Consider the following 24,115-nt stretch of genomic DNA (forward strand, 5'->3'; position numbering starts at 1 on the left):
TTTTCTGTTCATGTTTATTTTTTGCGTGTAGCTGAATAACCATTGTGTTAGCATATCTTACACCTATTCAGCCTGTTCTATATTATTTTATTAAAATAAATTACCCGCAAAAAATGCGACTTATACTCCAGTGTATGTACACATATTATGTACTGTGTATATGTTGTATTTCTACAGAAAGTCACCAAAGGAGCAAGACACAAGATTGTTATCAGCATTCAAAAGCTCAAAGAGAGACAAAACTTGCTTCGCAGTCTAGAAAAGGTCAGTCAGGAGATATTTTTCTCTGTTTCTTTATTCCCATATTTTATATATTTTTTATTTATATATTTTATATTCCAATATTTTTTAATTTATTTGCAGAATATAACTTTCCCCCCAACCAAGTTCTTTTTTAAAATTTGATTATTTAGACTTATTTTTATTAAATAGACCTATTTTGTTCCGTTTGTTTCTCATTGTATTACAACTTAATAATAATGTATAATAATAATGTATTTCTCTTAATATTTTGACTACTATTGTCGATATTTAAAATTTTGCCTTTATAAAAATAGTTTTCAATTAAAAAAATAAACATATTTTATACTGAATTTCTATGCGACTGAAATGACAGTTTGTCTTAATATTTTGCCTTTATTCTCATAGCATTATAACTTTTTCCATAACTTAACTTTCCAAAAATTTAAATTTTACTACTAAAATGACAGTATTTTTTGCTCATATTACCTTATTCTTGTAAAAATAAAGTAGATAATAATTTTACATAATTATTTCTCTTGATATTTTGACTACTATTGTCAATTTTTCAATTTTTGCTTTTATTTTCATAGCATTACAACTTTTTCCATAACTAAACTTTCCAAAAATTACAATTTTACGACTAAAATGACAGTATTTTTTGCTCATATTACCTTATTCTCGTAAAAATAAAGTAGATAATAATTTTACATAATTATTTCTCTTAATATTTTGACTACTATTGTCGATTTTTCAATTTTTGCCTTTATAAAAATAGTTTTCAATTTAAAAAAAGGCTGCAACCCTCAGTTTAGGGGAAACAGAGCATGGATTTTTTTTTTTGTAAAGCTAAATTCAAGCTTAATATTTTCGCCATTTTAACATAAGTTTCCATAGTAACTATAACAAATAAGATACTTTGTGTTTGGTATAGTTGGTATAGTTCGCCACCTCACTTTTTTCCCCATTTGTCTCTCCCTTGGGTCCTTCCACCCCCCCCCCAGGATGTATTAGAAGGCGGTAATCTGCGTGTACCGCTGCAAGAACTCCACAATATCATCATAACGCCAATCAGGGCTTTCGGCGGTGGCGAGGACACGCCCTTACAGCGCCCCCCGGAAACCAAAAGCTCCGCTCCTGGATCCCACCTCGCTGGAGGAGGCGGGGAAGCGGAGGCGAGCTCAAGCGTGATTGCGGACGGGGATCTACCCAGCCAGTTTATTCGTGTCATGGGCAAAGGTGAGCTTGATAGCGCTAACGTTCGGTTCTATTATTATCTTACATAAATAAACATTGTCTTACGTCTTATTTCCAGTTTGCACTCAGCTACTCGTGTCGAGGTCAGACGAGGACAACATCAGCTCCTACCTGCAACTGATTGACAGGTGCCTTATACATGAGGTGCGCATCCTTTAACGTCAGTAATCTAACGTTGCCTTGAGCACCTCCGACCTTGCTAGGTTTTGTTTAGCTGTCACGACATAGTCCGGGAAAACTACACACCACGCATAAAGAAGCAAAAAGGTCGGTTATGTCACATCCGCACCCTGGACTGGTGGCCAGCCAATCACAGGGCACATAAAGACAAACAACCATTCACACTCGCATTCATACCTATGGACAATTTGGAGTCGCTAATTAACCTAGCATGTTTTTGGAATGTGGGAGGAAATCGGAGTACCCGGAGAAAACCCACGCCATTTTTGGCTTTGTGCGACTTATACTCTGGAGCGACTTATAGTCCGGAAAATATGGTAGTAATAAATTACCCGCAAAAAATGCGACTTATACTCCAGTGTGACTTATGTATGTTTTTTTCTACCAAATTATGCATTTTGGCCTTGTGTGACTTATATTCCGGAGTGACTTATAGTCCGGAAAATACGGTACTTAGAAATAAATTACCCGCAAAAAATGCGACTTATACTCCAGTGCGACTTATGTATGTTTTTTTTCTACCTAATTATGCATTTTTGGCCTTGAGCGACTTATAGTCCGGAAAATAAGATAGTTAAAAATAAATTACCCGCAAAAAATGCGACTTATAGTCCAGTGCGACTTATGTATGTTTTTTTCTACCTAATTGTGCATTTTTGGCCTTGTGCGACTTGTACTCCGAGCGACTTATATTCCGGAAAATAAGATAGTTAAAAATAAATTACCCGCAAAAAATGCAACTTATACTCCAGTGCGACTTCTACCTAATTATGCATTTTTGGCCTTGTGCGACTTATACTCCGGAGCGACTTATGTATATATTTTTTCTACCTAATTATGCATTTTTGGCCTTGTGCGACTTATATTCCGGAGCGACTTATAGTCCGGAAAATACGGTAGTTACCCGCAAAAAATGCAACTTATACTACAGTGGGACTTATGTATGTTGTTTTTCTACCTAATTATGCATTTTTGGCCTTGTGCGACTTATATTCTGGAGCGACTTATAGTCCGGAAAATACGGTCGTTAAAAATAAATTGCCTGTAAAAAATGCGACTTATACTCCAGTGCGACTTATGTATGTTTTTTTTTACCTAATTATGCATTTTTGGCCTTGTGCGACTTATAGTCTATAAAATACGGTATTGATGTGTACGCATGGTGTTCTACTTCTGTAGAATGCTGTACTATTATATATAATATAGTATAATATATAATATACTCTCCACTCAACTCTATACCCCTCATGTTCCCCTGCTCATCAGTCGTTTAGCGAGACTCAGAAGAAGAGGCTGTTGTCATGGAAACAACAGGTCCAGAGGCTGTTCCGGGCCATTCCAAGAAAAACGCTCCTTGACATAGCAGGTTATCGACCGCAGCGGAGGTATAGTATATATATAGTATATATGGTGTTTATAGTACTACATACTGCGGTTGGACCACTTCCTTGTTGTTATTGTTGGAGTGGCATACATGAATATGAATATGAATATTTATGTGTGTTTTTGTTGTGCAGCAGTCGTGGATTTGGTCAGTCCAACTCCCTTCCCACTACGAGCTGCGTCGGGAGCAGCGTCATGGCCAGAAGGAGCCTTCGGCAATTCCAGATGCCCTCTCGGAGCTTACCAGGAGCAAGGCTGGGCCTGCTGGGCAGCGGAGGCTTGCTGGGGCCGACGCCTCGGAGCAGCAGCAGCACACCCACAGGGCCCAAGCAAGGGAAACAGGTGAGGCCAACCTTAGGGGTTACCTTACCTTAGGGGTGTCCCAAGTGCGGATCGGGGACCATTTGCGGCCAGCAGCTTGTTTTTTTATTTATTTTTATTGTTTTTTTTTTTTTTACTTATTCCATCTGCGATTAAATATGATTAATTGTGAGTTAACTATGGATGGAAAAAATGCAATTAATCACAATCAAATATTTTAACTTATTTAACTAAATACATACATATGTATATACGTATGTATACATATATACGTACATGTGTGTATATATATATATATATATATATACACACACACACATGTATACATATATACATATGAATATATACATATATGTATATATATATACATATATACACACATGTACAAATATATGTATACATATATGTATGTTTTTAGTTAAATAAAAATATTAAATATTAAATAAAAATAAAAAATATTTGATTGTGATTAATTGCATTTTTTCCATCCATAGTTAACTCACAATTAATCATTTAATCGCAGATGGAATAATATACTATGTATATACACACACATATATATATATTTAGATATATACACACATACATATACATATATACATATATATGTATGTATACACATACATATGTATGTATGTATTTAGTTACAAATGAATATTTATAATAATAAATGTAATCAAATGAAAACAGTGTGAGTGAATCCCCAGCGGTTTGTTGATGTGCTGCCTGAAATACGCAAGTTCTGGTCTCCAAAAGACCATTTGAAGATGTGGAACAATATGTTCCAGGATGTTTACAAGAGTCCGGATAGCAGAATGACGTCTTCATCACTTATTCCATATAAAGTCACATTTTTATTTCATAACATAAGAATGCAGGGGAAAGAAAAAAAAAGGGTGTCGGTGTTTGACGAATGAAAGAAGGTGGATGGAACTTGCAGGGAAGTCAGGCCGCATACCAGAAGCCCTGCGTCAGCGCCCCAACGCTGAAACAGGAGGAGCCGTGGAGCCGATTTCTTGCTCATCCTGGCACGCTTTGGTCTGGGCTGACCCATTTCATTGGAAACACACACACACACACACACACGTCCCTTACAATGGGAGGAAACACCTCAGTTCCTCTTCCTCGCTCTGCACCTCCGTGTGTGTGCGGGTCTGCATGCAACGTACGAGACGAGTATGTGAGTCATTGTTTGGTGGAGGTGTTGTTGAGGGGAGGGGCCAAAGAGAGAGCGACATAGTATTTATATTAGAGAGAGAGAGAGAAAGGCAGTGAGAACAGTGCATAGGCATTTCCTGTTTTTCCTTGGCCTGCGGCACTGGAGGGCCAGGAGGGGGGGGGTTGGAAGAGGGAACCAGGGAAGGACTAAATTGCGGTGTCAGAGGTAAAATAGGCAGGTCACAGGGACATATTTTTGGATGTGGAGCATCATGTGTGTGTGTTTTATAGGTTCTACATGTGCAGGGTTTCTGCTACATGGAATTTAGCATGGTTTAAACTTGAAAATAATGTTAAGTTATATTGTAGGAATTGCTATTTTTCATAAACATGCACCGAAATCACGTCTCTGTCCTGTCAGGAAGTACCTGTCTTGTGTTGACATTCACTTTGTTCCTTATTATGGTGAAAATGAACAAAATTAGTCTATAAAATGTATAGTCGGGCGGCACGGCGGTCAAGTGGTTAGCGCACAGACCTCACAGCTAGGAGACCAGGGTTCAATTCCTCTCTCTGTGTGGAGTTTGCATGTTGATTCACAATTAATCGTAGTTAATCGCAGATGGAATAAGTTTTTAACTATTATAAGTAGGGGAAACCTCAGCTAGCTAGCTCGCATTTATTACTATGCATTTTTGGCCTTGTGTGACTTATACTCCAGAGCTACTTACGTATGTTTTTTTCTACCTAATTATGCATTTTTGGCCTTGTGTGACTAATACTCCAGTGCTACTTACGTATGTTTTCCTACCTAATTATACATTTTTGCCCTTGTGCAGCTTATACTCCAGTGCTACTTACGTATGTTTTTTCTACCTAATTATGCATTTTTGGCCTTGTGTGACTGATACTCCAGTGCTACTTACGTATGTTTTTCTACCTAATTATACATTTTTGTCCTTGTGCAACTTATACTCCAGTGCTACTTACGTATGTTTTTCTACCTAATTATGCATTTTTGCCCTTGTGCAACTTATACTCCAGTGCTACTTACGTATGTTTTTTCTAACTAATTATGCATTTTTGGCCTTCTGCGACTTATACTCCAGTGCTACTTATGTATGTTTTTCTACCTAATTATACATTTTTGGCCTTGTGCAACTTATACTCCAGTGCTACTTACGTATGTTTTTCTACCTAATTATGCATTTTTGCCCTTGTGAGACTTATACTCCAGTGCTACTTACGTATGTTTTTTCTTCCTAATTATGCATTTTTGGCCTTGTGCGACTTATACTCCGGAATATGGCATGATGCTAATTTCCGGCCCTTTTGTATTGAGTTGTGGACACCTATAGAACAGCTACCCGCAATAACCCGCACAGAAAGCTTTCTAGATCTTCCAGAATCTGCACCTATTCCATCTGTTTTTCCGGTCTGTTTTAATTAAAGATAATACATGTGCTTTCATGCATGATTAAAGAAATGAAAAAATATTCACAAATCCTACACCAGTGGGGAGCGGGGGCATCGGTATAATATAAAAGTTCCAAGCCAGGTATTGGGAGTGAGGACTTAACAATTCCTGCCAGGAGCCGGTGCTTATGGAAAACGCAGATATACTGTATTTCCGACATGTTCATCAAATCCTGTTCATATTTTCTTCAGGGTCTGTGGTTTGCCAACCCCGGAGGCAGCAACAGTATGCCCAGTCGAAGCCACAGCTCCGTGCAACGGACACGCTCCCTGCCGGTTCACACGACGCCACAAACGATGGTCATGTTCCAACAAGCTGGTAGGAAACCATAACGTATATTCTTTGATTTCACAACTTTATGCCTAAGTCAACTTTGGTATAACAAGCTTTTTTCTCACGATTCGATAGGATTTGCAGTACAGTGGTACTTAGCCTCCAAATAACTTATTCTAAGATCAAAAACTTATTTCAAATGAAGTGAGGTCGAGGGACAAAGAAGCAAAAAAAATACCACTTCCACACTAAATGAGAGGACAACCTTTTGCACTCGATCTCATGTCATGCAATGTTCGTCATAGCCAATATAGAGGGACGACTGTAGTGTGGGGGTACACCCTGGACTGGTGGCCAGCCAATCACAGGGCACATATAGACAAACAACCATTCACACTCACATTCATACATATGGACAATTTGGAGTCGCTAATTAACCTAGCATGTTTTTTTGGAATGTGGGAGGAAACCGGAATCTTAAGTAAATTTGATCAATGGTCATCCTGCCTTATAGACAAACATGACTAAATTGAGGGCTAAATGTAGGCCTCACAGCTAGGAGACCAGGGTTCAATTCCACCCTCGGCCATCTCTGTGTGGACTTTGCGTGGGTTTTTTCCGGGGTACTCCGGTTTCCTCCCACATTCCAAAAAACATGGACAATTTGGAGTGGCTAATTAACCTAGCATGTTTTTTTTTTTGGAATGTGGGAGGAAACCGGAAAATTGCTGCTTTAAATAGAGATGTTCTCGCCGATAAGAAGGTGGTATAAATTTGTACGGGACAAAAACATCCTCGATAAAAAAATCAGTCAGGACGTCGGGCCAATATCCACTCGGATTCAGGTCGTGGCGTTTGCGGTCTCAATTCTACCACGGTCTTCCTCCACTTTCCCAGTGCAAAGAATCGGGAATGAAACTCCCAAACGGAGGTGATGTTATGTATGTGTGAGAGAGTGAGAGAGGAAGGGTCTGGGAAGTTGAAAGAGTTCCACAATGAGGCTCTTTGTGCAGCGAGGACAACTCCTTGGCCCACTTGGCTGCCTGACCTGCCCTCATCTTCCCCTCCTTTTGACAAATCAGCACAATAATGCTGACGCAGCACAATAGACATAAAGCATAGTTGGGATAGGATAAGGCCACTGAGAGAGTCAATGTCATTTGGAGGCCGACTAGTGGCAGATCATTGGAGCCTATAAATAGTTGACTGTGGATGACCGCCTAACTTAGCTTCTCTCTCTCTCTCTCTTTCTCTCTCTCTTTCTCTCTCACCACAAGGGATTTTCACTGGCCACACTCGGGCTAAGACTGAATAGCTTGGTTGCAACGGTTCAAAATATATACCCGACACGCCCTTCTTACACTGCTCAACCTCGAGCTAACCTCCTCCCGTATCAAAAACAGCCAACCCGACTGTTACCTGGGAGATTTAAAAATGAATACCAATAGGAAAGGCGGCACGGTGGTCGAGTGGTTAGCGTGCAGACCTCACAGCTAGGAGACCCGGGTTCAATTCCGCCCTCGGCCATCTCTGTGTGGAGTTTGCATGTTCTACCCGTGCATGCGTGGGTTTTCTCCGCGTACTCATACTACTGACGGAATCATCTCCTGGTCATCTGAAACCCAGTTGCGGTTATATTAGGGCTGTCAATCGATTAAAATAAATAAATCGTGATTAATCACATTTTTTGTCCATAGTTGATTCACAATTAATCGTATTTAATCGCAGATGGAATAAGTTTTTTTTTTAATAATAATAAATGCGAAAATGCATAATAATAAATGCGAGCTAGCTAGCTAGCTAGCTGTGCGACTGATACTCCAGTGCTACTTACGTATGTTTTTTCTACCTAATTATTCATTTTTGGCCTTGTGCAACTTATACTCCAGTGCTACTTACGTATGTTTTTTTTTTTAGGAGACCCAGGTTCAATTCCTCCCTCGGCCATCTCTATGTGGAATTTGCATGTTCTCCCCGTGCATGCGTGGGTTTTCTCCGAGTACTCCGGTTTCCTCCCACATTCCAAAAAAAACATGCTAGGTTAATTAGCGACTCCAAATTGTCCATAGGTATGAATGTGAGTGTGAATGGTTGTTTGTCTATATGTGCCCTGTGATTGGCTGGCCACCAGTCCAGGGTGTACCCCCCCAGCCTATAGTCGTCCCTCTACATTGGCTATGACAAACATTGCATGACATGAGATCGAGTGCAAAAGGTTGTCCTCTCATTTAGTGTGGAAGTGGTAATTTTTTTTTTGCTTCTTTGTCCCTCGACCTCACTTCATTTGAAATACATTTTTGATCTTAGAATAAGTGCTAAGTGTTTAAGTGAACTTGTTTAGCTTACTAAACTACTTATGCTGCCCCCCCCCTCCTTCCCCATCCATGTAGATCTTCAGTTGCCGGCTACAGAGCCAGACATCAACAATCGCCTTGAATCCTTATGTCTGAGTATGACGGAGCACGCCTTGGGAGGTAAGGCAGTTTTTATCTTGTTGGTCTTTACGACAAAAACGTTAGCATTTGAGATACAATTATTACACAAATACGAGCACCCCCGTGTGTACTTCATGTACGTCAATATTTACTGTAAAGCACAATCTGCTCTGGTAGTTGGAAAAATTTTAGCCGCAAAATATGACTATTTAGTCGGACCCTTGGACTCTTCCATATGCGGCCCTTGGTGGAAAAAGTTTGGTTTAGGCCGTAAACCAGGGGTTGGCAACCTTTACCATCAAAATAAAACATATCTTGGAGTGGCAAAATTTCGCAATATACAGCTAAATTTTTTTTATTTTAAATTTTTTTAAATTTTTTTTATTATTATCGAGTCATTGAGCGTTTATTACATTTTTTATCAAAGACTCAACAAGATGTCTTTTTTTTGTGTCTCACTGACTGAAAACACAGACCCCCTTCCCTTGCTCATCCAATCAGCAGTCAGAACGCAGTCTAGATGCATTCAGGGACATGCGGTGAGTTGGATATTTAAAACTCTTTTCAAAAATACACATTTTCTTCACTTAAATAAAATAAAAATAAATAAAAATCACTCAGCTCGGGAAAAAGGGAGCCTCAACAATGAGGCTGAAGGGCCCTAGACCCCTAACTAAAGAAAATATGAAAGGATTAATCGACGACCAAAATTGTTGATTAATTGTCTAATTGGAGTTGCATGCAAGGTCAAGATGGCATTTGTATGCGTAGGTTTGTATCAGGGGTGTCCTAACTTTTTCCAGCGAGGGCCACAGTGAGACGCAAGAGATACTTTGATAAACAACGCATGTAGATATGCAAAACAAAAAAATATATATACGTATATTGGCAACATTTTGATGTACGCTAGTGGAAAAAGTGTATTTTACGGTACTACTTTGTTTGTCATAACTGGGCTACGTAGTAAATGACATTTTTCCTCATTAGGAGTTTGAGTTGATTCTCTTCAAATCATTTCATATTTGGACTTTATTCTCATGAAATTACAGATTTTTTTGTTCCAATTATGCTTTTTTTAAACTTTTTTTTTTACTTTATTGCCATAATAGATAGATACTAGATACTACTAGATAGATACGTAGATACTAGATAGATAGATACTAGATAGATATTGATAGATATATAGATACTATATATATATATAGATACTAGATAGATAGATATATACTAGATAGATAGATAGATACTAGATAGATAGATAGATAGATACTAGATAGATAGATAGATAGATACTAGATAGATAGATAGATACTAGATATATAGATAGATACTAGATATATAGATAGATACTAGATATATAGATAGATACTAGATATATAGATAGATACTAGATATATAGATAGATACTAGATATATAGATAGATAGATGTATACTAGATAGATGTATACTAGATAGATAGATACTAGATAGATATATAGATACTAGATAGATATATAGATACTAGATAGATATATAGATACTAGATAGATAGATATATAGATACTAGATAGATAGATACTAGATAGAGAGATATATAGATACTAGATAGAGAGATATATAGATACTAGATAGAGAGATATATAGATACTAGATAGATAGATACTAGATAGATACTAGATAGATAGATACTAGATAGATACTAGATAGATAGATACTAGATAGATACTAGATAGATAGATACTAGATAGATAGATACTAGATAGATACTAGATAGATAGATACTAGATAGATACTAGATAGATAGATAGATAGATACTAGATAGATAGATAGATAGATACTAGATAGATAGATAGATAGATACTAGATAGATAGATAGATAGATAGATACTAGATAGATAGATAGATAGATAGATAGATAGACACTAGATAGATAGATAGATAGACACTAGATAGATAGATAGATAGACACTAGATAGATAGATAGATATATACTAGATAGATAGATACTAGATAGATAGATACTAGATAGATAGATACTAGATAGATACTAGATAGATAGATACTAGATAGATACTAGATAGATAGATACTAGATAGATACTAGATAGATAGATACTAGATAGATAGATACTAGATAGATAGATACTAGATAGATAGATACTAGATAGATAGATACTAGATAGATAGATACTAGATAGATAGATACTAGATAGATAGATACTAGATAGATAGATACTAGATAGATAGATACTAGATAGATAGATAGATACTAGATAGATAGATACTAGATAGATAGATAGATAGATAGATACTAGATAGATAGATACTAGATAGATAGATACTAGATATATACTAGATAGATAGATACTAGATAGATAGATATATAGATACTAGATAGATAGATATATAGATACTAGATAGATAGATAGATACTAGATAGATAGATACTAGATATATACTAGATAGATAGATACTAGATACTAGATATATGCTAAATAGATACTAGATATATAGATACTAGATAGATAGATATATAGATACTAGATAGATAGATATATAGATACTAGATAGATAGATATATAGATACTAGATAGATAGATATATAGATACTAGTTATATATACTAGATAGATAGATATATACTGATAGATAGATATATAGATATATACTAGATAGATACTAGATAGATATATACTAGATAGATAGATCATCAAATATGAACAACAATGTACAGCACAGATCATTTCAAGAACTTTGAATAAATAACAATCATTTAAAGTGAATCATATTCTGTGCTGTAATAAGAGTAGAAAGGTGACCATAGGGGTGCTATTTCATGTCTGGAGGGCTCTAATAATGTTTTTTTTAAGTGTATTTAGAAGGTGAAAACCAATCCAACATAAGTGATGAAATATTATCAGGTAATGGTTGGGAGTATGAATGTGTGTGAAAAATGATTTAGCCAAGGGTTACGGTCATTTCCACCCAACTGAGGTGAACACAGAAGGACCTCAGTTCTCCATACGGAACCTTTGACAAGTGCTGCTTTGTGTATATGTGTGTGTATTTGTGTATGTGTGTGTATGTGTGTGTATGTGTGTATGTGTGTGTCGAGAAGGCCCAGAACAGCACCAATTAATAGAACGTAGGACCTTGCTTCCACTCTTGCATCCAACATATGCATATGCATTCAAAACACAAACATTAGCAACCTCCGCTAAGGTGGAACTATAGAACTATACTACGTCCGGTCCAAGAACCAAAAACTTATTTTACTTATATACGTACTCTTAAACACGCATGTCACAGACGTGTTGTCCTAGCATGCAGACATCTTTACAAGGATCCATGCATATTTTAAAATTCATCATGAATTAGTAGGTGATCACTGTATGTGCCGCCATTATGTTCATTAATTAGCAGGGGGGGACTGTAAACACTGTAACACACACCAGCTGCAAACCCAAACCTAGTAGTTATGGGGCCAAACTACACCGTGTGAATAAAACATTACTGTGTTAATAATAAAGCTGTCAATAAATTCACATATTTAATCATGATTAATCATGATTAATCATTCATTCACATTCATACTTATAGACAATTTGGAGTCGCCAACATGAACAATCATTCATTCATTTATTTATTTTCTACCGCTTATCCTCACAAGGGTCGCGAGGGGTGCTGGAGCCTATCCCAGCTGTCTTCAGGCGAGAGGCGGGGTACACCCTGGACTGGTGGCCAGCCAATCACAGGACACATATAGTCTTATTTTTCACATTTTAACACTGGAGACTACTACAGTTTTGGTTCCAGTATTGACCCCTGGGGTACTCCACATGTAATATTTCAACTTGCAGATGTGTATTCTCCTAGCTTAATAGAGGGCTTCCTGTTTGCTAGGTTGCTAAGGGGTGCTGGAGCCTATCCCAGCTGTCTTCGGGCGAGAGAGAGGCAGGGTACACCCTGGACTGGTGGCCAGCCAATCACAGGGCACATATAGACAAACAACCATTCACACTCACATTCATACCTATGGACAATTTGGAGTCGCTAATTAACCTAGCATGTTTTTTGGAATGTGGGAGGAAACCGGAATCTTAAGTAAATTTGATCAATGGTCTTCCTGCCTTATAGACAAACATGACTAAATTGAGGGCTAAATGTAGGCCTCACAGCTAGGAGACCAGGGTTCAATTCCACCCTCGGCCATCTGTGTGTGGACTTTGCGTGGGTTTTTTCCGGGTACTCCGGTTTCCTCCCACATTACAAAAAACATGCTAGGTTAATTAGCGACTCCAAATTGTCCATAGGTATGAATGTGAGGGTGAATGGTTGTTTGTCTATATGTGCCCTGTGATTGGCTGGCCACCAGTCCAGGGTGTACCCTGTCTCTCGCCTGAAGACAGCTGGGATAGGCTCCAGCCCCCCCCCCCCCCCCCCCCCCGTGACCCTTGTGAGGATAAGTGGAAGAAAATGAATTAATAAAAATTATTATGAAAGCAGGAAGTGAACAAATGTAACAGTTACTGATTGTAAAAGTACCAGATGGAGGGGTAGGATTTAATAAGCTTTGCTTCTTCCTACTCCTTTCGGACATGTGGAACTGTGAACTAATTATGTGATGCGTTCAATTGTAATCTGACGCATGTTGAAATGAAATTACGGGTTCACGGCGACTTTAAACACGGTGACACGAGTATGAATTCCGCCTTTTATCCACGGTAAAAGCGTATGTTCCGGTGTATTAATACTAACAAGCCGTCTTTGTGTGCTCTCCATCCTCAGACGGTGCCGATCGCACGTCAACAATATGAAACGGGGGCCGGAAGCGCGTCAGAAGCTTCGCGAGGGCCCTCCCACAACAAGTCACCCTGAGGTCCCGTGCCCTCCGGTGCCCTCTTCCTGTAGCCAAAAAGGTAGAGCTCCAAGCAAAAAAAGGGGGGCGTCAAAGAATCACATGCCGTCACACTGGCTGCATTGACATGCGGGGGTGTGGGGGGTCGGAAAAACACACTTCCTGTTGTGACCGACAACTGTGGGGGGGTGGAAGAGAACAAGGTCTGACAGGTGTGTATGTGTGAGAGAGAGAACGGCGCCCTCTCAGGAGATCAGAAGCACTACAACCGACACATCAGCGAAGCAGGAGACGCCCGGCCTGGGGATCCGGGCCCATTGAGGCCCATTTGGTCCCTGTACATTAGTAGGTTTTGGGAGAAAAAACGGCCCCTTGTCTTTGTTTACATAATGATGCTACTTTTAAAGGGTACAGAAAGAAATCAGGTATGGGTTTCAGTATTTTGAGTGCCAGCTTTACACCCCATGAGTAGCCATCGTGCTAGTTTACAACAACATGCTATACTTTATTATATTTATCCAAGGCTTGAAGAAAACATGTAAATTAAGTGATGGAGACGCGGAAAAAGAAGAAGAAGGTTGAAGGGAATGAGTTGACACGATAAAAAGTGTGTGGGGGGGTTCTGGATCTGGAAAAGGAAGTGGATGTTTTGACGGAGCGAAACATCAGAGGCCGGACCTTTTGATGTCCTTAAAATGACGGAGGGAGAGGACGTCACGTGGAATCGTGTATTTTGTATGTCCTGCGAGCGGAAGAGGAAGTGACTGGTCGGTTGCATATGGTTTTTATCTTTAGCTTATATTGTATCCACTCTCAGATTCAGAGGATTAGTGGAGTTTTTTCACACATGTAAATGGGAGATAAATACAGCTGTATTACCAATGGGATTTTGTATGCATGTTCCGATACTGGGATTTTTTTTTTGTTTATGTTGTTTAAACCTTAGATGCATAAGTGGGTCAAAAATCACCCGGTCAGGTTGTTTTCTTGAAATATTTTCGTAATTAAAAATTGCTATAATTTCATAGTCCAGGTATTCCTCAAAAAAACATGTTTTTGATATCATGCCATTCAAATTTTTAACTTACCTTTTATAAATTTTAATTTTTGTGTTACTACCCCAACCTTCCGTAAGTGGGTCAAAAATGACTTGGTTGGGTTGTTTTCTTGAAATATTTTCGTAATTAAAAATGATCATCATTTCATAGTCCAGGTATTCCTAAAAAAAACATGTTTTTGATATCATGCCATTCAAATTTTTAACTTACCTTTTATAAATTTTAAGAAATTTTAGTTTTTGTGTTACTACCCCAACCTTCCGTAAGTGGGTCAAAAATGACTCGGTCAGGTTGTTTTCTTGAAATATCTTCGTAATTAAAAATGATCATAATTTCATAGTCCAGGTATTCCTAAAAAAACATGTTTTTGATATCATGCCATTCAAATTTTTAACTTACCTTTTATAAATTTTAAGAAATTTTAGTTTTTGTGTTACTACCCCAACCTTCCATAAGTGGGTCAAAAATGACCTGGTCAGGTTGTTTTCTTGAAATATCTTCATAATTAAAATTTTTTATCATTTCATATTCCAGGTATTCCTCAAAAAACATGTTTTTTATATCATACCATTCACATTTTTAACTTTTATAAATTTTAAGAAATTTTAGTTTTTGTGGTACTTCCCCAACCTTCCATAAGTGGGTCAAAAATGACCCGCATGTATTTTCTATGGAATCCAATCAGAACCTTTGAGTATTATTTTTATATCATATTATATTATAATATTATTCATATAATATAACCAAAATGGCATAAAAAGGCCTTGATTCTAGTATGTGTGATTTTTGACCCACTTATGGAGGAGTGTAGGGTCCTGTCACTCATGCATCTAAGGGTTAAAAAAACCAACAACCTTTGTAAAACAAGGGTGATTTAAGCTACGTAGGCTAACTTTATTAGCATAAAGGAACATTTGAAATGCGGAGTGAGGAAAAATGAGGTTTGCAACATGGGAGACCCTTAATTAATTTCTTAATTAAGTATAGAAGTGAGTGAATTGAAACACAGCCTTGTAAGCCAGCCAGTCAGTCAAGTCCATGAAGGGGCTGCTTGTCCCAGAGACTGTAGATACTGCCACCTACAGGCCCAAAAAGTTTAGTGGCGGTGCATGGTCACCTGACCGCTCTATAAAGAGGCCAAATATTGTCGGTGGTTGAAAAGTTGTTTGTTTTCATCCAATGACTGAGGCGTTTAGGAAACACTAATGATGTGTGATGGTTATTATTATTATTATTATTATTATTCATTCTTTTATTGCTATTGTACTTTCTTTTCTATGCTGCACTTCTAATAATACGAGAGGAGAAGATCCAAACGGACAAAGTCCCGGCACGGTGATTTGCTTCTCAGCCGTCAGTACCAAAACACCCAATGACCGTTTTCCGGTCCACCACCAGAGAAGTTCGATTCCGTTTCGGTGCCCCTTTTTTTCCCCATCAACACATTTAAAAGGACCAAAGCAGTTTTTGGATGTTTGTTTTGATCTTTGCTGGATCTCGAGCAAGGCTAATGACCTGAGACGTCTCTTAGAGCTTCGTTATGCTACCAAAACGCAACTATCAATAAGCTAGTTAGCTTAGTTAGCTAGTTAGCTGGTTCTTGTGTAGTAACACTGAATAGTGGTGACTGAAGTGACAATTATCAGTAACTTCAGTCGTGTTTAATTCATGGCGGGTCCCGGCTGAGCGAGACTTGGACCTATGTGGACGCTTACTACCCCCCGTTGTCGCCATTTTGAAATAATGGCGGCTGAGAAGCAACTAGAGCTGAAACGTTAGCGACGAGAGGAAGAAGCGTCGGGAAACTACCGCAGTCGTCGTTATTAGTGAACTAAGTACACAGTGTAGACGTTGTACTTCATGATGGAAGTACAGTACAGTGGATCCCCGTACTTTCACCATTCAGCCCACAAACGTAAGAATTTTTGGTCAATTAAAAAAAAAATATTTACATATGTTAATAATTTGGTGGCGCGGTGGTCAAGTGGTTAGCGTGCAGACCTCGCAGCTAGGAGACCAGGGTTCAAGCCCATCCTCAGCCATCCCTGAGAAAATGAATGAATGAATGATTCAGGAAGAAGCCTTGTATTTTGATCGGACAAATCTTAAGTCAATTTAATCAGTGGTCTTCCTGCCTTATAGACAAACATGACTAAATTGAGGGCTGCACGGTGGACGAGTGGTTACCAGACCAGGGTTCAATTCCACCCTCGGCCATCTCTGAGGGTCCAAAAACATGCTAGGTTAATTAGCAACTCCAAATTGTCCATAGGTATGAATGTGAGTGTGAATGGTTGTTTGTCTATATGTGCCCTGTGATTGGCTGGCCACCAGTCCAGGGTGTACCCTACCCCGCCTGTCGCCCAAATGACAGCTGGGATAGGCTCCAGCACCCCACAGCATTATGTCTTGTGCTTCACCGATCATGTTTTTGAGTCCTTGAACGCACCATAACTGTGTAGTTGTTTGGTTACAAACAATCAACATTCTTATTGCAAATGTTGATACAAAATTAGCTGTGTGTAAAAAAAATGGCTATTTTTACTAGCATAACAATTACCCCCCCCCCCTCCAAATAAAAAAGGCGGGGATCTACTGTATTCCATTTGTGTCACATTCAGATGACGTCTGTGTTTATCGTTTTTCCCGATCTCTTTGTCGCATTAAATTCCGTTCGGTTCCTCGCCTCCGTGACGCGAACGCCACATGAACCCGCTTCACTCATGCGTGGACGGACTCACGTTAGAAACCTTCAGGCTCACTGTGCGCCTCCGCCGGTGACATCATCAGCATCAGCATGGCGATAAACCTTTGCTATAAATTTCAGTACTTAAACATACTTATTTATTCTTTATTTTTTCTGCAGAGCTCATACTTGTACTCGATTTAGGTGTATTGTTATTTAAAAGTACCGGTATGTATTAACAAGTTATGGCTGGTGACCATACAAACATCTCAAATATTAACCCTTGTTTTTGACTTTTGATGTTTTTTGTTGATTGTGACCGTTTCATTTGTGACTCGTATCGCTAGCATAGCTAACATTCAGTAGAAATTCAGTAGAATTGGGAGCGCAGTTACCACTTCCTCACATACTATATAGCGGGAACGATGCCTTCCCATAATGCAACATTTTTTTCCCCACCATTAAAAACTTTTATCCATGGTACAAGTGTTGTTTCAAGTCGTCGTTTAACATCCGTAATTGTTATCGTTGTTAGCCGTATTGTGCTGAGCTGCCTGGACAAAGTTGCGCAAAGTTAAATGGCCGCGTGTCTTGTTAGCATTAGCCGCATAAACAGGTTGTATGCGGATGTTTGGGCTTATCGAGACATTGTAGTCTATGCTACCAAAACATGGACGTACGTATGCTAGCTATGTTACCGTATCACGATAAGTTCAATTTCCGATTTACCAAATGTTGAATTATGACTTGTTAAAGTACACGGTGTTTTATTTTAATTTTTTTTTTAACAAATTTTGGAAATTATGGTAATGGTTTTCCCGACACTACTGTAAGTGGCCGAAGTATTGCAGTATTGGAGATGGTTGGTTCTCTGACCCTTGCCTTCCATTAGCTAACATTACCATAGGGACTGGGTACATGGTACTGTAGGTACTTCAGGGTGGGAATAAGGGGGGGGGGCTGAGTCAAGGACGTGTCCAGGAGTCCACAACAATTTTAAAATCAACTGGACTTCTAGTTGGGGTTCCGGGAAGACATTCACTTTAATCCAAAAGGGCTTCTTCAGTTCAAAATGTGCCAGTTACAGAATTCCGATATTTCGGTCTCTGGGTGGGCGTGTCCCACGTGTTCTCACATGCGAGTAACCAAATGTGACCGATGACTATGTTATTCTGCGGCCTTGTGTTATGATGAACGGTTCTAACGGAAACAGGGGCGGGAGTCTCCCCAGGTGTTCCCCAGGCCAACTGTGGTCTCCCCCAGGGTGCGTACCCGGACTAGATGCCTGAGCCGTCCACAGAAAAACCTCCTGTACCCACACAGACCGGTACCCAGAAGAGGAAAGACCTACCCCCAAACATGTCGAACCAAAGACTCCTTTTGGATTAAAGTGAAACACGTTCACCCTACAAGACTAAAGACCAGTACACAGATGAGCTTGAACCTGGATGACTGAGACTCTCCACGCAGATTTCGGGTGTTTTTGGTTTCATTATGATGTGTCCATGTGACTTGCAAACGGCGGCATCGGACGGTCTCGGATGGTCTCGGATGCTTCCATACGTTCAAACCAAATACTGACTTTAAAGTCGTTTGTGAACTGCAGTATTACACCAACAGCATCCATGTACTTTTCAGGCATACGCAGTGTGGGGAAATATGTATTTGTTTATTGTTTATTGCAACACAAAGAGGCCATTACAACTTTATTTTTGTTATGAATAAAGTCATCGGTTAGACTCTAGACCACGGGGGTCCAAAGTGGTTCTCGTGGGGGCATTTGCGGAGAGCGACTATTTTTTAATTGGCTTGTGTTGCAAGGGGGGGGGCAGCAAAAAGCCAATAAATCAGCAGTAATTTGTCCAAATATTGAGAGAAAAAAAGCTGTAAAGTAAAGAGAAAAACATACAATTGAGGAAAAATAACTTCATTAAATTGAAATATTGGATTGAAATAAATAAAATAAATTTAAATAGATAATAATAAAGATTTATGAAGATTTTTAAAGTTGTAATATTATGAGAAAGAAACAAAACAAATAAATTCATTCATTAAAATAGATAATAAAGATTAATGAAGATTTTTAAAATTGTAATATTATATGAAACAAAACAAATAAATTAATTAATTAAAACAGATAATAAAGATTTTTAAAGTTGTAATATTATGAGAAAGAAACAAAAAAAATTAATTAATTAAAATAGATAATAATAAAGATTAATAGATTTTTAAAGTTGTAATATTATGAGGAAGAAACTAAACAAATAAATTCATTAATTAAAATAGATAATAATAAAGATTTATAAAGATTTTTAAAGTTGTAATATTATGAGAAAGAAACAAAATAAAATTAATTAATTAAAATAGATAATAATAAAGATTAATAGATTTCTAAAGTTGTAATATTATGAGGAAGAAACTAAACAAATAAATTCATTAATTAAAATAGATAATAAAAGATTAATAGATTTTTAAAGTTGTAATATTATGAGGAAGAAACTAAACGAAAATAAATTAATTAAAATAGATAATAAAGATTAATCAAGATTTTTTAAAGTTGTAATATTATGAGAAAGAAACAAAACAATGAACAAAGTTATAATTTTGGGATTGTGGAAAATGTAACCAAAATCAAGTCAAAATTTTTTGTAATTACCAATAAAAATATAAAATATAAATTATTAAGAGAATTCTCACAAAAAAAGCCACTAATCCTACAAGAAAAAAAAACTGAATACTGTGAGGAAAAATATTATTAGTAGCATAGAATAGAAATATTAAAGAAAAAAAACATTTGTTGGGGTCGGGAAGGATTAATACTATGGAAGTAAAGTCAAAATATGGGAATAAGGCCATAATATTACAACAAGTTACCGAGATAATTCAACAAGAAAGTTTGGAAAATATTAAATAAATATTTACATTTTAATTAATTGCATAATTGATTAATCATCGATTAGTTGTTGCAGCTCGAGAGGCTATCAAGGACAAAAAAAAAAGTTGATCGAGTTAATAAATATTTGCCCCCCCCCAACCACCACCCCTCAATAGAACTTTACCAGCAAAGTATCAAATGATTATTTGATTATGATTATGATTATTCCCCCCCACTGCATTTGCTGTTTTGTATCTTTGGCTTTGTCTTACGCTCTGCTTTGTTTTGTTTTGTTGTTTTTTTTTTAATTCAGCATAATTCATCTACCCTGTAAGACATTTTTCCAGCTTTACTGTATTATTTAGTTCATATACTTTTATTTTGAAGAGCCGATGTCCTGTATTGACTGCAGGCTTGCGTATATATTTGACACAAACTATTGTTGTTTAATATAAAGAAAAGAAAAAAAAATACCTGTATAAAAAAAAAAAATGGAAAAAAATGTAGAAAAAGGAGTAAACGAAGGGGAAAAATAATTTATATTTTAAACCTGCGCAGAAGGCTGAAAAAGTCATATTTAGAATAACAAAATGGCAGTGCCTTTTTTTTTTTTTTGTACTCGAGACATTTACCCCTAATGTAAATGTGTGTTTTTATTTTTAATAAACTTTAAAGACTGAAATGTTTACAGGCGGAAACCAGTGATGGCAGGGCTGGGGCTTGTTCACATTATTAATTTTTAAACTTATAATAAATAAATAAATCGGAGAGATGAAACATTGATTTTGGAATAAAGCGCTAAGAGCCACCGTTCAGCCGCCATCACGCGGCGGCCGCCTGTAGCCTTCCTGTTCTGTGTGGAGGATACAGACTATGTTTATGAATGTGTATGAATGCATTTTTTTATTATTATTATTATTGTCTTGCTGTAATTTGAGACGTACCAGAATGCTGTGACTTGGCATGCCTTGTTATCGATAAAAAAAAAAAGTTATAAGTCCTGCAGTTTGTATGTGTGAGATTTTGTAAAATGCTAAAGAAGCTTTGCGACGTCCTAAAATTATATATTTGTATAATCGTGTCATGATATTACTACATATTTCATACGATTTAGTTGCATTGAAATTGGAAGTCAAGGCAGAATTTGAGCAGAATTTTTAAATCAGTGTACTGGCTGGTACTATTACACCGATGGAATAGCATCAAATAGCACAAAAAAAACTTACCACATCACATGGATACTGTAAACATCCAGCAGCAACACAACATTTTAATATGGACTATTTTGATTAAAAAAAAAGTTTGACAAAAAAAGTTGACGATTTGTTTGCTTTCGGTGAGAGGAATAAAGTCAAAATATTAAGAGTCGTAGTCTAAACTGGGGGGGGGCAGCAAAAGCTAATAAATCAGCAGTAATTTGTCAAAATATTGAGAAAAAAGCTGTAAAATAATGAGGAAAAAAATACAATTGAGGGAAAAAAATAACTTCATCCGGCAGCATTAAATTGAAATATTAGATTGAAAAATTGAAATAAATAAATAAATTGAAATTAAAAAAAAAAATGTAATATTATGAGAAAAAAACAAAACAATGAGCAAAGTTATAATTTTTAGATTGTGGAAAACGTTACCAAAATCAAGTCAAAATATGACCAATAAAATCTACATCAAGGAAGATGAAATATCAGCAGAAATGGGGGGAGGGCTGTAAATATTACAGGAATAAAGTCAAAATATTAAGAGAATTCTCACGAAAAAGCCACAATCCTACAAGAAAAAAAATCGGACTACTGTGAGGGAAAAGTATTATTCGTAGCATAGAATAGAAATATTAAAGAACAAATTTTATGTCAGAATGTGAGAAACAAAATAAAATAAATAAGTTGTTTGGGGGAGGAGGGAAAAAAAGGATTAATACTATGGAAATAAAGTCAAAATATTACAAATTTCATTGAGAGGTGTCACCCCCAATGACATCACTTCCAGAAACAAAACTATTATTATTATTATAAACTATAAATGCCATTTTTGAGCAAATATCGAACAATGGAGAACACAATTACAAACAACACATCTTAGCAAAGTTGATGATCACATTAGGGATGAAAATAATTTGTCACAGGTATTTATTATTATTATTATCTATGATTTTAAAAGTCCAAGTAAACACAAAATACATACAGTAAAGTGACAACAACGGCGACGGAGCCATAGAACTGATCTTCCGTCTCAACAAGGCCACAATTTTTTTTTCCACACTCACAAAAAAAATCCAAACATACAAAGTCGCCACATTAGACATCAGAAAGTATGGATTCTTTAACAAAGTATACCACACAAGTAAACATTTACTAACAAACATGGGGAAAAAAAACACACAAAATATTCAAGTACATACACACACTTAACATTCACCTCTACACAAAAAAATCATGTCCGGACAGAAAACTACTTTTTTTTTAAATCACAGTGTATATTTCAAACACAATATTGATGATCAACCACGCTTCCATTCAAAAAAATAATAATCATTTTGTTTGTAGTTCAGCTAAAGCACCACCAGGGGACGCCACAGCACTTGGTGACCCATAACAGCAATATTAGTGGGGACTTTACTTACAGAGTTACAAATGGAACACATAAAACACATTTTTTTATGTTTTGTTTCAAATACTACTAAATAATTTCAAGCATATGTGTTCTTCCATATGTTCCACTGCTGTGTTTTCCCACGGAATTGTGTCTGTTTTGTGGTTTGGAGTTAAAGGTATACATGATAAGCGGCCATTACGAATGTGATTATCATTGTAATGGACGATATACGAGAGTAATAATGTTGTTAACGCGATAAAAAGTCAGTTAAAAACACCAAAGTAAGTAACTTTGTGAAAAGGGGTATGAAAGGGGCAGGGTCTGAACACTTTCTTAAAGGTTATGACAAATTACATTCACAAACCCGTCTCATTATAAAGTGTGTGGCAGGCACTTAATATATATAACCGAATGAATGGGAAACACTGCATTGGGCGACCATTAAAAATGTAATCATTTGTTTGAAAATAACATCAAAATTATGATGCTTAGTACCACAAACATGCATTGAATTAAACAAAAGAACCTGCATTCACTCAAAAAATTATTTAAACAGTGAAACATATAAAGTGGCTTATTAGCATGTTTGCTATTGTGACACATACGTCTCGTCGGGCTCGCAAAAGTCGGATATTTTCGTACCTTGTTTTCGATAAACGAATCGAATTAATGTAGTACGAACGGTGGATTTATAAACATTTGACACTCAATTAAAGTATTACAATTGCAAAATGTTTAAAATGACGCTTAATGGATGATAATAATAGGTATTAGGAAATAAGCTAGCTTACCTGACACGCCGCCATTTTGGGGATAATCACATGACTGTGATATCGTGAGAGATGTGCTAGTCATGAACGAGTGGTTCAAATCTCGCGATTTTCACACTGTTGTGGGACTCACAGGTACTCACTCCGCCTACCGCTAGCTACATTAATAAACTAAATCAAGTAACGTCTCATGAAAGAGAGGTGTGCGCATGTGCGGGTTTACGCACATGCGCTCTGTGATAGGTAACCCACGTGATTGAAAGTACCCGGTTCACTTCGGTGAGTGACTCAAAGAATCGAGTTTCCCCACCATCTCTTCAATCAGCTGGACAAAGACCTTGTTTGTGTTTGATGTCAATAGCAACAAGTTACTTTTTTTAACCACATTTACGGTATTTTAAGTCTTTACTTTGTGTTATAATCTTTCATTTACAAATAAAAAAATGTAATTTTAAATCTGATTGTAAACCACAGCTTTATGGATGATGGTTGTTCTTGAGACCAGTCGATTTAAACATGTGATATTATAATACATATTGTAATGTCACGTGATATAAAATAAGTGTACAGCAA

At 37.1% G+C, this 24,115-nt stretch overlaps 1 protein-coding gene across 1 annotated transcript in view; it reads left to right on the forward strand.

Moving 5' to 3' along the window:
• Nucleotides 1-13,682, forward strand: part of samd4a (sterile alpha motif domain containing 4A) — a 35,352-nt gene extending 21,670 nt beyond the window's left edge. Inside the window, exons 6-14 of the mRNA XM_078793164.1 lie at nt 178-264; nt 1,245-1,479; nt 1,556-1,641; nt 2,944-3,062; nt 3,195-3,402; nt 6,208-6,334; nt 8,680-8,763; nt 9,199-9,263; nt 13,492-13,682. Of these exons, the coding sequence (XP_078649290.1) occupies nt 178-264; nt 1,245-1,479; nt 1,556-1,641; nt 2,944-3,062; nt 3,195-3,402; nt 6,208-6,334; nt 8,680-8,763; nt 9,199-9,263; nt 13,492-13,581 (1,101 nt within the window). The 3' untranslated portion in view covers nt 13,582-13,682. The remainder of the gene's footprint in view (nt 1-177; nt 265-1,244; nt 1,480-1,555; nt 1,642-2,943; nt 3,063-3,194; nt 3,403-6,207; nt 6,335-8,679; nt 8,764-9,198; nt 9,264-13,491) is intronic.
• Nucleotides 13,683-24,115: the final 10,433 nt, after the last annotated feature.

This window comes from Doryrhamphus excisus, linkage group LG1 (assembly GCF_037039965.1).
Source record: "Doryrhamphus excisus strain RoL-2023G ecotype Guam linkage group LG1, RoL_Dexc_Guam_v1.1, whole genome shotgun sequence".
Lineage (NCBI taxonomy): Eukaryota > Metazoa > Chordata > Actinopteri > Syngnathiformes > Syngnathidae > Doryrhamphus > Doryrhamphus excisus.